Below are 13,270 nucleotides of genomic sequence, written 5' to 3' on the forward strand. Positions count from 1 at the left end.
ATAAGCGAACATCCTCGCGAGAGGCAAAATACTACTATCTGCTAGTTTAAATCCTCCTTCACCCTTCATACGACAGATCCTGTATCTGATCGAAAGTCGAAACAAACACCACCGGAGTAAGGATAGGAAAAACAATGCAGTAGGGTACCGCAATGTCATGGCGTGGCGCTTAGAACCACTCACCACCCAACCAGCGGTTGAAGAACTCCAGGCTGGACTCGGGCTGGTCCATAGGGACCATGTGGCCACCGCCATACAGACGCATGAAGGTGAAGTTGCCGTGGGACTTGACCTGGCCGATCTTCTTGCCAGTGTGCTTGTTCTGCTCAATAACAAGGTCGTCCAGCTCCAGACCAGCAAACTTCTTCTGGCCGGGCCACTCAAGAGCCTCGGTCCAAGCCTTGTTGCCGAGCCAGTTGCAGATGAAGTCGGCGTCACCGGCGTAGATGAGGACGGGGATCTGCTCGAGGAGACCAGGAACAAGACGGTGGAAGGGCTTCATCCAATCACCGTTGAACAGGAAGTTGCGGTTGATGTCGAAGTTGCAGGAGTCGTAGCCGTCGACCTCGGCACCGAGTGCCTCGCGAACGTTGGCCTGGTTGAGGTACTCGCTAACATAGCCCATGCCCTTGTAGCACAGGTTAGACTCATCCTCACACTTGCCACGGACGTCGTAAACGTTCTGGCCAGTACGCTGGTAGGGAGCCAACAGGGCGTTGTTGCAGTAGATGGAGGCGGGAACGCAGACCCAAGCGCTCTCGCTGTCGTAGCAAGCCTGGATCATCTGCTGGCAGCGGGGAAGAGCGTTGTCCATGGACTGGCAGGTACCCTCATCAAGGACAGCAGGGTAGCCACCGTCACCGCAAGCCATGGGGCGGTAGTACTCGTACTGGGTGAGACCATCGGTCAGACCGTTTCCGATCAGGACGGACTTCAGGTTGATGTTGCGCTTCTTGTGGGAGAGAATCTCAGAGGCGAACTGGGGGATGTAGTGACCAGCGTAGGACTCGCCAGCAATGTGGAAGTCCTGCTTAGCGTACTGGGGGAACTGCTTGAAGAACAGGGACAGAAGAGCATAGACGTCCTTGCCCGCAGCGACGGTGCTGCTCACGGCGCTGCCACTGTAGGAGTAACCGACGTTGACAGGCTGGTCCAGGAAAATCACCGAGGCATTGGAGTTCCAGGAGTAGTCGTTGTAAACAGTCTTGATCTCAGCGTTTATGGAGCTGGGTCCAAGCTCCATGAACAGTCCAGTCAGGGAAGAGCAGCCGGGGCCGCCGTTCAGCCAGAGAACGACGGGATCATTCTCGGGGTCGTTGCGAGACTCGAAGAACCCTTGGGGATAGTTAGATTAAGGACAATGAAAGAAGATTGGTGGTGTTAGACTTACAATAGAACAGATGCTTGTCGTTCTCGTTATCGTCAAGATAACCACTGTATTGCTTGACGTCGGGATCGACACCGAGGACGCTGGGATCCACCTTCTTCACGCGGAGATCATAAGCCTCGAGCTTACCATCAATCTCCCGCTCCTTGGTGCCGCCAGCACCAGTGACCCAAACACTCTGCACCTCCTCGCCACGGACAACATGGTCCCAGTGAGAGTCAGGGCGACGGTTGTGCTTCTTGGGCAGCGAGAGCATGGGGGCCTGCTCCATGCTGTTGGGGAAGTGGTCGGCGACCTCCTGCCAAAGCTGACGGGCCTCGCCAGAGAGTGTCTTGAACTGATCCTGAAGATTCTGCAGGGGCTTGGAGAGGAACTCGGAGCCCTGCTTGAAAGCATCGTGGCCCTGCTTGAAGAGGTCAGAACCCTGTTGGGCCCAGTTGTCCATCTGCTCATTCTGAGAGCCGATGACCTGCTGGAAGGGCGGGGCGGCCGCCGAAAGCGGCTCCCACCAGCAGTGCGGTGGGAATAACTCTCATTCTGGATGAAGTTCAGGGAATAAAGATGGTAAATGGCGATCTGAATAGCTTAATGATGGAAAGCGGGGGTCTGGATCTAGGCGGCAGCTCTTATCAGTAACCGCTCGGGAACCTGGGGGTGGATGTCTGGCAAAGTTGGGATGGAACGGGATAGAATTCAGTGTGAAAGTAGAGATAGAATGACATACAGGAACAAAGTCAATAAAGATGGTAGATGGAATGATGCAGGGGACTGCAACGTGAGGAGTGATGAGGAGAGGATGGGGAAGGGGCACCAATGGACAAGCACTGGGAACCTTGGGGGGGCGTCATCACAGTTCGCTCTAGTCCGCTTTGGTCCGCTCCGCTTTCGGGCCCCCGATAGGTGACTCAGCAGGGCGGTGATGAGAGCGGTGACTAGTGGCAGTGAGGGGGAATGATGACTGTTGCCCAGCTGCAAAGGGAAACTTGCAAATATCATCTCATCCCACTTTTTTTTTTTGCCTTTCCTCCAGTTGGTTCCTTGAAGATACCCCAGAGTCTTGCGCATATATTTCTCATTTTTAACTTCGTCCTTTTTATTGGAACTGCCCTTTGCTTAATCTGCAACCCCGCTATCGCGGCGTCATCCCACCATGCCGATCAACCAACCCTCCAACCAGATCAAATTCACCAATGTCTCCATCGTACGACTCAAGAAAGGTATGCTTAAAATCACATATTTCTTAAGTTTGTGACCGAAACCTTGAGACTAACAGTGATACTCAACTCCAGGCAAGAAGCGCTTCGAACTAGCCTGCTACAAGAACAAGCTTCTAGAATACCGATCCGGCGCCGAGAAAGACCTTGACAACGTCCTCCAAGTTCCCACCGTCTTTCTTTCCGTATCAAAAGCCCAAACCGCCCCCTCGGCAGAACTCACCAAAGCCTTCGGCGCCGACACCCCACGTGATGAAATTTTGCAAGAAATCCTGCGCAAAGGCGAAGTGCAAGTCGGCGAGCGCGAACGAAAGGACATTCTCGAGCGTGTCGAGAAGGAAGTACTAGACATAGTCTCCGGTCGTCTCGTCGACCCCAACACGAAGCGCGTCTATACATCGGGCATGATCTCTAAGGCGCTGGACCAACTCAGTTCGGCTAGCGGTCAACAAAATCAGCAACCATCAACTGGCGATGGCAACGGCGGAGACGATGAAAAGCCGGCTCAACCCAAGAAGCCTCTCTGGACTGGCGTCTCTGCCACCCGTTCTGCCAAGAGTCAAGCTCTGGATGCTATGAAGGCGCTCATTGCCTGGCAGCCGATTCCTGTGATGCGGGCCCGCATGCGACTCCGTGTTACCTGCCCGGTCTCATTCCTGAAACAGTCCGTCAAGGCTGCACCCAGTGCTGCTCCGAGCAAAGAGAAAGATGCACCGGCCGGAAATCCCAAGACCAACAAGAAGAACAAGAAGGGCACGAAGAAGTCTGGTAAAGGCGGAGATGATTCTGATCTTGAAGGTGGCGGTGAGGAGGTGGAAACCGGTCCCAAGGCACCGGGTACCGTGAAGGATAAGATTCTGAGCTACATCGAATCTATCGAGTCGCAAGAAGTGAGCGGTGACGAGTGGGAGGTGGTTGGATTCGCGGAGCCGGGAGCTTTCAAAGGATTGAATGATTTTGTTGGCAATGAGACTCGCGGACGGGGCAGAGTGGAGGTCCTGGATATGTCTGTGACACATGAGGATTGATCTACTTGAGATCCGACCAATATAGACTTGGACCGTGTATCTATGATGACCCTGTAAAATGACTGATGAACTACTAGAAAAGCAAAAAGTGCTTATGTTGAAATAAGTTTCAATCTATTATGTGTCGGGCCTGGATTACTATTCTTGTGAGAAATCTTGGAAATCAATTGGCCTTTAAATTTCAAAGTTTCAGGCTTTGAGGTTGTACGAATGTTGTGTTGCTTGAGGTCAAGGGAACCTGCATCATCCAAGTTGCTGGGAATCCCATTATCAAGCCCTGAAATGTGATCGTGCATCTACCATGACTTCGGAAGTCATTAAAATAAAATGAAAATCATATTCATAAAAAAACGAAATGCTATGTAACCATAAATCTCAAAAAGATCGTCATTAGCCATTAGCCATTATGACGATACAGCGGTGAACATAGTAAATGTAGGCCGCCCTGGAAAAAACGCAAACTCCCGATTCTAAATCAAAATAACCCGGGTATTGTGGAAACTAAGAGCATCGGACTCAAAAAGAAGTCCAAACAAACAAAACAGACGAGAATGTGAGGGAAGAGGACTGGAAGAAGGTGAAGGAGAGAGCGCCTCACGCAATTTCACATAAGGCGGAGGGGGAAGGGGGTTATCAAACACCCAACCTCCTTCCATCATGCATGCCAATGCTATCTCCTCCCGTCACCATCAGAACAACATTCTTACCTGGACCCAGATCTCTCGCTAACCTCAGGGCTGCGCTCACCGCGTGACTCGAGTCCAAACCAGAAACAATCCCCTCGTGATCGAAGAGACTTTTAAACCCATCCAGGGCATCCGTATCCGTGGCAGTCTTAATTTCAACACGGCCCACACTCTTCCAATACGCCACCTCGGGTCCAACCGTGGAAATATTCATATCTGGCGAGATAGAGTTTGAATCCAAGATCTGACCGTCCTCATTCTGAAGCATCAGTGTGCGCGAGCCCTGGAGAACGCCGATTGAACCCTCCGTCAAGGCAGCGGCATGTACGCCTTCAACGCCAACCAGGCGAACAGCGGGGCTGTGAAGAAAGGGCCTGAATAGGCCCACCGCACCGCACCCACTACCAACGGCGGTGACGACAGCATCTGGCTGGCAACCGACCTCCCTGTGCATCTGGGCTGCGACCTCCTCGCCTAGGAGTGCCTGGAAAGTGCGGGTCACGGTTGGCAGTGGACTGGGACCCACGGGTCCTCCCATCAGATAGTACGCAGTTTCATAGTTGCGAACTGAATAGCGGAGTGCTTCTGTGATTGCAGCGCGCAGCGAACCCATACCGGAAGGAGTTCTAGCGGTCACGACCTTGGCCCCGAGCATCTTCATATCCAGGACGTCTTCTTCCTGCGCGCATGCATCGTCCGCACCCATGACGACAACACACTGCAACCCAAGACGTGCACACATTGCCGCCGTGAATGTCCCATGCTTGGCCGCTGCGCAATCTGTGACGACCTCTGTACGACCCATGCGGCGAGCAAGCAATAGCTGGCCGATGATATTGCGAGTCTTGTGGCTGCCGTAATCATTCAGGTCCTCCCTCTTCAGCCATATAGTTGCCGCCGTGGCTGGGTCGGATAGCTTGCTAGCCCGGGTTAATGGTGTGTGCTGGGAGCGTTGCAGGGTGGCGTATTCGGCCCAGAAAGCTGGATCGGAGACAGCGGCTTCAAAGGTCGATGTCAACTCGTGGAGGAAGCCCATGATGGATTCTGGAACGAACTGGCCCCCAAATGGGCCATAGCCACTGAATGAGATCGGTGGCGGTCTCAGTGTGCCATCCGGCTGCAGAATCGGAACATACGGTGTGCCGTAATCCCAAGAGGGATCGGTGGCAACCTTGAGAAGAACCTCGGATGACCAGGAAAGACTTTGACTGGTTGCAGAGGTTATAGGAGTGACCGGGCTCTCTGTGTCGGATATGAAACAGGTAGTAGGAGTGCTGGTGGAGCTGTATGTGGAGGGAAATCGCGGTATTATCACCCTTGTTGTGATCCGTTCTCGCACTCGTGGCTGAGGGCGGTTAGCCCAGGCAGTGGAATCTGGAATTGAAGTCCGACTAGGAGCATCGTGTGTGAAAGAGGCGGTTGGGCATGTCTCATCAGAGCGCTGAGGCGAAGCAAAACAAAGTAGACGCTTGATAGATCGAAACATGTTGGGAGCCATGTTCCACTAAGAGGCACCGAGATGTTAGGACCGTCCAGAAGCGCAAAGTTAAGTCAACGGGGGTCACTAAGGAAAATGTCAGAAAATGAAAGTGGGATGGAGAAGTAATTTGTACTTTTGAATTACGAGAGGAGAAGAAGAGAGGAAGAAAGTGAGCAAAGTGAGAGATAGCCAGTGGTAAACGGTCAATGGTGCATACGCATACCCCAAGCGTAGTATAGGCCCACGCCCACGTGGGCTACCACCACAATGCGGGAAGGCAGAGACGGTGTGATTCACTCGTGCCATATTATTTAAATGCTCTATTTGGCTGTGGTATCTGCAGCTGGAAAGCAAGAGGCTGAGAGGCTCGCTTATCCCATATCAATTCCATAGTTGGTCGATTTACATGATTTGCCAATGTAAAAGTGGATCCCTGCCTCAAAGGGCACCGTCCTGTCGACGGATTTGCAACGGCCTAACCAGTAAATTTCATCGAAACTATCAAGGTCATTTGAATTAATATGATATTGAGATTGGCATTATTCTCAATACTGGAATGCAATTACTCGCGTAGCGATGAATATACGGGCACTACCGGCCCGTCCAACACTCTCTGTCTCGACACTCAAATATAGCCCAAATTCCACGTATCTTCTAAGTTGGGGCATATTCAACCCATTGAGAATACTAGTAATGTTTTTTTTCTAACCCAGTCGTCTAGAAAGCTCTCGGTAACTACTAGTACCGCTATCCTGGTTCGTAGAGGATCAACGACTGCTCATTACGATAGCCCACACGTACAAGATCTAAAGATACTTTGCCAGTTTTACAATACAATATTAAAAAGCCAGAGATCTCAAGTCCTCCTCATACTCGTAAACCAACCCCGGTGAAGCCACAAAATAATCAATATGGGGCTACGCCAAGGCTCGAGTTTGTGGAACACGTTCATTAGCGTATGAGAAGGAAACAATGGTCTTGTCGATCAAGCAAGCGGAGAGTGCGCATGGGAGCTGGAACGAGGGAAACTCTAAATACAATACCAAAGACCCCGGCCTTTTTAGAATCTATTCAGTGAGCCTCGGTTAGTGTTCGGTATTATCTTATTCGTTGAGGGCTACTCGAGCGGCATAGGTTGCATGCAATAGTTAACCATGCCTAGCTCAGATGTAATGCAACATTGTCAGAAAATAGAATCTGGCTCCAGCTAATCATGATGTTCATAATAAATTCTCTTTCTGGCCCCTATGTATCGGGTGCTTCGAATGGTCCTAGGATTTATTTGTGTGGCGATCTCAGTATATGCACGCACCTTAAGGGAAGCTTTACAGACTGTTGTATTCTCGAGGACTTGTCGAATCTTGAGGCATCTGAACTTGATTCCAAATGATAGCTTCTTTTATCGATCCCAACAGAATAAGGGTATGAGCTACATTTGATTCCACGTTTGAAGCTGTGTTTCCGTGTCGTGCTCGGAAATGCAGCATATCAACTCTGGTGTGGCGTATCTAAGAATAAGTATACTGCCTTCCCAGGTTGGAGATATCTAATACGCTCGACTACTACAGGTGTAATCTATTTTTGGAAAATAAACTGCCTGTCTTGGTATTATTACCAAGGTTGGCAGACGGTTTGCCTCAATCAATCCGTCTCAAATTTATGTTACACTCGGCCATCTGCTCAGAATCGAGCCTCTTTAGAATTCGAACAATTTCAGAATTCGAATCTTGTAGAAAATTCACCCCTATTAATCATATTAATAAATAAAACTCTCAGTGCTTTATTCGAGAGAAAAGAGCCTTGGGGCGCTACAAATATCTGAAGCTGCCAGTGGGTGTGACTTGGCGCAAAAGGGCGGGATTCAAATCTAGACCAACCAAGAGATAATCAGTACCCCTACTGTATATAGTAGGAAGGCGCTCACATAGTAAAACTGAACTTTTTGAGTTTACTATTTTTTTCTCTCCCATAAATCAAGTCATGCTATCTAAGTTCCAGTCCAAGACGCAATTCTGGAAGATCTGAGCCCAAAATCACCTGATTCTTCGGGGCTGCCAACATGCAGCCATCGCACGCCACAGATGCACATACCCCGTCTCCTTTGCATATATCCTTGTTACGAGAAACGGGAACTTCCATACTAGTCACATCGATGATGCGGCGTTGCGTCCATAGTATCGGAGACACTCAGGCTGGTCTTGGGTCACTCGGTTGGAAAAGGAATTTTCGTCAGCCCTGTCTCAGAGGAAAATTATAAATGATCGCCTAAATCCCCAGTTCCTGACCCTGAAAAATAATCATTCAGCCTGTCCCACACGTTCCACGTGCTTCGTCGGTTTTATTGAAAATGCGATGTGCCAGGAACGCGGAAGGAATGGATCCAGCTTACCCCATGGATTTTAGACTCTTCGTTTGGTTCTCTTTCAAGATTGTCCAAAAGCTGATCCAATATGTTTTCCAACAATTATCTTATTCATGAGTAAGCCCCCATGATCTTGATGAGCGAGCTTATCATGCCGCGGTTGTTAATTTACTACCTTTAGAGACCTCGGGAATCGAACTCGCTATTCTCTTCCCATATATCTAGTAAAGTACTACTAGTATGACCTTCAACCCGAGTCACCAAAACTACAAACTACGACTAGTACTATTAGTACTTCAATCATCTCTTCACCGCTAGAGACTTACAACTTGAAAGCATGTGAATTATGCACCCCGGAATACAGGGTCCTCTCCGAATCTCTTACTGCCCTGGAGTCTAATGTTCGAACGAAAGAACAATAGAAATCATGGGGCTACGGTACCCATCAACTATCTGATAGTTCCTCGCCTTGTATATATGTACGCGAATTCAATTTCGCGGTCCTTTTCCAATTATTAACGTTGTTCGATATCAAATTTCTCAAATTCTATCTAATCCTAACGTCTGCGTCATGCAGAGTGACATAAATGGAGCGGTAGGCATACTTTTTTTTAGAAAAGAAAAATGCCTTGAAATGTATCACTAGTTCAATCAATTATCCATTTAAATAAAATTAACTAGATATATACTAGAACATGGTGTGTCTACCTATCATCTCCGAAACGCATGTTTGGTGACTTTTGGTGCCTTGGAAACGGGGCCCTCATGGATGTAGGCTTTTAGTTGCTGTCTCACTTCAATCTCTTCTTCTTCCCCATGTTCAATGTTTTAAATAAATCAATATATTTTCCTCTCTATTTTCCATTACTATTCCGATGTGGTTCTCTCAGCCTGCGATTGATCAACACGCGGGGCTACAATTGATCCCACATTCTGCCCTATCTCGCTCACCATCCCCGCTATCGATGTTGTATAAATTGAGTCACTCATCACAATTAAACTGGTCTAGATTCACAGCATAATTTCAATTATCACTATGGCTGCCTTCAAGAGACTTGTTCGTTTCGCTTCTCCTGGGTCGGGGATCCATTACGGGGATCTACTGGATGTCATCGGAAATCAACATACAGTTCGTAGGCTGGAAGGAAACCCTTTCACAGGTCTGAAAGCAACAGGGGAAACACTAAAAGTTGACTCGGTAAGTTATTCAAAAGGTTCAAACGGCATCATTCCTAACGTGAATTCTCTTTATGCTAGCTTGAATGCCCTATCGAGAGCACACCTATTGTGCTTTGCATCGGACTGAACTATAAGCAGCATGCAGAGGAAGCAAATGTAAATGACTCTTCTGGCTTGAATTAACTTTTACATACTAATTCATTATTCAAACAGCTGACAGTGCCCAAATACCCCGTCAGCTTCATCAAGCCTGCCGATTCGCTCGCTGGCCCTTTTGATGCGATTAACATCCATGCTGATGCGCGCGAGCTTCTCGATTACGAAGGCGAACTCACCATTGTGATCGGAAAAGATGCAAAAGATGTAACAGAGGACACTGCACTAGATTACGTTCTTGGATATACTGCTGGAAACGATCTGTCTGCACGGAACTTTCAGCTCCCCGAAAATTCTGGAGGGCAATTCTGCTACGCCAAATCTTTCGACAAGTTTGCGCCAATTGGCCACACAATCGTAGCCACAGAAACGATCCCTGATCCCCAAGCTCTGCGACTGACTACCAAGGTAAATGGAGTGGTGAAACAAGAGACTAGCACTGCAGACATGATTTGGACGGTGCGCCAGATCATCACTCATCTCTCTCGCGGCACGACCCTGCGCAAGGGAACTCTGATCATGACGGGTACGCCATCGGGAGTTGGTTATTTCAGGAAGGAGTTTCTGCGGGACAACGATGTGGTTGAAGTGGAGATTGAAGGCGTTGCGTCGACCAAAAACCGCATCCACCACGGTTGAGTGTCGGATATACGGAAGGTCCCGCATGATAGATCCCACATTTTGCTCACGCGGGGCCCATAGCACCCGACACACCGATCAATTTGAATCCGCTCGGACTTTGAGAATGCGAATCCCCGATCTGTATTCATTCTGACTAGAGTCTAAAGTCAGCCTCTGTTGAAGATCATTGGGTCTCGGCATAATGTGTAGATCTTGGAGCGGGGAAAGCTCGGGTGTAGAATGTTACCTCGTTGCACAATATTTCGTTTTCATTTCCTCTTTTCACCTGAACAGCATGACTGTTCCGCTTCGATAACTTTGATCAATATCATGTTTTCCAGCAGAGTCCATGCAGCCCCTTCATGTTCTGGCATCAAAGCTCGTCGCCGCCGCAAGACTTCCAAGGAGGAGCGAGTCTGCGCGGTCTGTGGACAGGCATTTAAGAAGGCGGAACATTTAGCCCGACATCTAAGGTCACACACGAAAGAAAAGCCGTTCAGCTGTACTGTATGCAGCAAGGCATTTGCTAGACAGTACTTCATTCATCCCTGCCTCTCCCGGATATTCCAATGCTCATGCTGTGACAGAGACACTCTCCTACGCCACTCGCGATCCCATGCGACAGGTCGAGAGGACGGCGAAAAGCACGCGGTTTCTCTTGAACCCGAAAGTCATGGGTGTCTTGATCCCGAACTCATGTCACAAATATCGATTGCGACGGGTGTTCCGACCATTCCAATTCATCCCGAAATGACAATGCCGGACGACATGATCTCGCCACCAAGCAGCGCCTCCATTGACAAGCGCACGCCGGATTTCTCGATCAGCGAGCACAGCTACCATTCACAGATGACTCCCCTGGCTTCATTTTTCTCTTTAGAGGCCACCGATTCCTGGAGAAACCAGGAATGTCCACCACCTCCGCTATGGGATTCCCGACTGGATCAGGAATGGGAGACACTTTTGACCGGCGATGACTTCGATTTGAACGCTGTGAATATGTCTCTACTTTCTGCGTCATCGCAATACATACCTGCGGCGGAATTCCCATTCGATCTAAATACCACGACTTCCCAACCTTTACCGGTCGACCAGCAAGCAAAGCCGCATAGCAACACAGTTCAAAGGAAATGGCATACATTCTGTGAAATGTCATCCTCGGGTCAAATGACACCTGATGTGCCAAACGAGGAGAATTATATCGATGAGACCTACCGTAAACGATTGGCAGATCGACTACAGCAGCCTGTGCAGACAGGGATACTGCCCTCTACTCCTTTTCTAGTATGGTTCCCGCCTCAGCAATCATTTACCTAGGGAATACTAGTATACTGATTCGAGGTAGGACCTTTGCATTCAAGCATATTTTTCCAAGTTCCACCCTCTTTTTCCCGTGGTTCACATGGCTAGTTTCCGACCAGGCACGCAGAACTCGATCCTTCTTCTTTCTATCTGTTCTGTCGGGAGCTTATTTGTTGGCTCTTCTCGCGCGGTCAACCATGGAATCAGCATGTTTGAGCGGTTGAATAAAGCCATTCTTGCATCAGTAGGTCGCTTATGATTGATTCTGAGTCATATCAGGTAGGACAAATTTGCTGACAGCCAAAGTGGGACACTTATACTTTCAAATCCGGAGGTTCATCTTTTATAGCTCTGCAAGCATCTATCATTGGGCAGTCATTCGGTCTGCTATTGGGAGTAAGCAACATGAAATACACCATGTAGCTTCCATTTGAGTGCTCAACTGACGACTCGGACTCTGCAGAGACCTAAAGATCTAATTGGAATCGATATATTCCATGGAAGTATCATAGCCGTAAGTCCCATTAATATTTCCACCAACGACATCCAGCTTATAACAGTCTCAGTGGGCCCGCAAAGCAAAGCTATTCAATCTCCAACCAGCCGAATATCATCTCCTCGACACCGAGGGCCCATCTCTAGAAGAAGTCTGGATGAACTGGGTCCAAAGCGAAGTCAAGCAAAGAATCATCCTAGGCTTACACATCCACGACGCCCTGCTTTCCCGAATCCACCACCACGAACCTCTCCTCCACAACTCGCTCGACCGACTACCCCAGATATCCTCAAACGAGCTCTTCACAGCATCCAACGCCTCAACCTGGAAATCCCTCATGCTAGAAACCCAAGCCAACCCAGGGCCCCTCACTCACCCATCCCCAACCCAACGAATCCAACACCAGTCCCGAACCCCAAGCGACTTCGCCCTAAACGGCCTCCTCGAATCAATAAACGCCCTCACCTACGAAGACCAAGAACACCACTCCCCAACCCCAGACTGGATACACACCGTCCAAAAAAGCCACAAACTCCTCACCAACTTCCACATCAAATACAACCCTCACCCCAATAAACCCAGCGGGTATTCCCATCCCAACCCCTCCTACACCCACACATGGCCCTGCACAATGATACTCTGGCACTCAATCTTCATCACCCTCCACACAGACATAAACGCCCTAGAAAACTCCCTCGGCCGCGAAGGCCACAACCCAAACACGCCCACCTACGCCAAGTCCTGGATCCGCACACAAGACGCCAAACGTGCCCTCCTCCATGCCATGCTCCTACAGCGCCAATTCGAGACTCTCCCCGCCGGCGCCGAACCAGCCATCCACGTGCCCCTCTCACTTTACTACTGTGGGATCTTATGGGCCTGCTTTTTGTGCTTTGGTCGGCTGGATCAGGGTCTGGATCTGGATCAGGGTCAGGATCAGGGTGTGCCTGTTACTTTGTCGGCGGGCGATGCGCGGCATTTCGATGAGTTGGGGTTGGAGGGGGTGGATGGGGTGGTGTTTTTGGAACAGTTGGGTTCGTCGATTTTGCCGGGGAGGTTGGCTATGGGGTCTTTGTTGAGGGTTGTGGATTTGTTGCAGAGGGTTAATCATTTTCGGATTGCGAGGCGATTGGCTGAGACGCTTTTGGCTGTTGTTGAGGAGACGCAGGGGCTTTTTTAGATCATGAGGCGAGTTGATATACGGGTCGGTGACTAGTCATGGTGGTTGGAAGTGTATCTGTATACAGCCTTGGAACTATTCAAATTCTGTCAAGTTCAAGTTGAATTTGATCGTATACTACTCAGTACTAGTCTCCAGTATTAGTTACGCACTGGGAGTAGTTACCCCGTACCTACATT

General features: G+C 49.4%; 6 protein-coding genes across 6 annotated transcripts; 4 read left to right on the forward strand and 2 right to left on the reverse strand.

The window, feature by feature from the left end:
* Positions 1 to 169: 169 nt before the first annotated feature.
* On the reverse strand, positions 170 to 1,832 carry cp3 (carboxypeptidase C PRC1; the record flags this gene model as incomplete). The annotated part of the gene is made up of 2 exons (XM_057105654.1): positions 170 to 1,335; positions 1,391 to 1,832. The coding sequence occupies 2 exons, from the start codon at positions 1,830 to 1,832 to the stop codon at positions 170 to 172; spliced, it is 1,608 nt and encodes a 535-aa protein (XP_056957103.1).
* Positions 1,833 to 2,537: 705 nt separating this feature from the next.
* N7533_009005 (guanine nucleotide exchange factor SDO1) lies at positions 2,538 to 3,629 on the forward strand (the record flags this gene model as incomplete). The annotated part of the gene is made up of 2 exons (XM_057105655.1): positions 2,538 to 2,604; positions 2,677 to 3,629. The coding sequence occupies 2 exons, from the start codon at positions 2,538 to 2,540 to the stop codon at positions 3,627 to 3,629; spliced, it is 1,020 nt and encodes a 339-aa protein (XP_056957104.1).
* Positions 3,630 to 4,262: 633 nt separating this feature from the next.
* N7533_009006 (tryptophan synthase) lies at positions 4,263 to 5,801 on the reverse strand (the record flags this gene model as incomplete). Its single annotated transcript, XM_057105656.1, has 1 exon — positions 4,263 to 5,801. The coding sequence occupies one exon, from the start codon at positions 5,799 to 5,801 to the stop codon at positions 4,263 to 4,265; it is 1,539 nt and encodes a 512-aa protein (XP_056957105.1).
* A 3,392-nt stretch (positions 5,802 to 9,193) lies between these two features.
* Positions 9,194 to 10,131, forward strand: N7533_009007 (fumarylacetoacetate hydrolase family protein; the record flags this gene model as incomplete). The annotated part of the gene is made up of 2 exons (XM_057105657.1): positions 9,194 to 9,355; positions 9,550 to 10,131. 2 exons carry the CDS (start codon positions 9,194 to 9,196, stop codon positions 10,129 to 10,131), a joined length of 744 nt encoding a protein of 247 aa, XP_056957106.1.
* A 312-nt stretch (positions 10,132 to 10,443) lies between these two features.
* Positions 10,444 to 11,430, forward strand: N7533_009008 (C2H2-type zinc finger protein; the record flags this gene model as incomplete). The annotated part of the gene is made up of 1 exon (XM_057105658.1): positions 10,444 to 11,430. The coding sequence occupies one exon, from the start codon at positions 10,444 to 10,446 to the stop codon at positions 11,428 to 11,430; it is 987 nt and encodes a 328-aa protein (XP_056957107.1).
* A 638-nt stretch (positions 11,431 to 12,068) lies between these two features.
* Positions 12,069 to 13,091, forward strand: N7533_009009 (transcription factor domain-containing protein; the record flags this gene model as incomplete). The annotated part of the gene is made up of 1 exon (XM_057105659.1): positions 12,069 to 13,091. The coding sequence occupies one exon, from the start codon at positions 12,069 to 12,071 to the stop codon at positions 13,089 to 13,091; it is 1,023 nt and encodes a 340-aa protein (XP_056957108.1).
* Between the last annotated feature and the right edge of the window lie 179 nt (positions 13,092 to 13,270).

Source organism: Penicillium manginii, assembly GCF_028828005.1.
Source record: "Penicillium manginii strain IBT 31320 chromosome Unknown utg000006l:1.0-4164085.0:1.0-4166146.0, whole genome shotgun sequence".
Taxonomy (NCBI): Eukaryota; Fungi; Ascomycota; class Eurotiomycetes; order Eurotiales; family Aspergillaceae; genus Penicillium; species Penicillium manginii.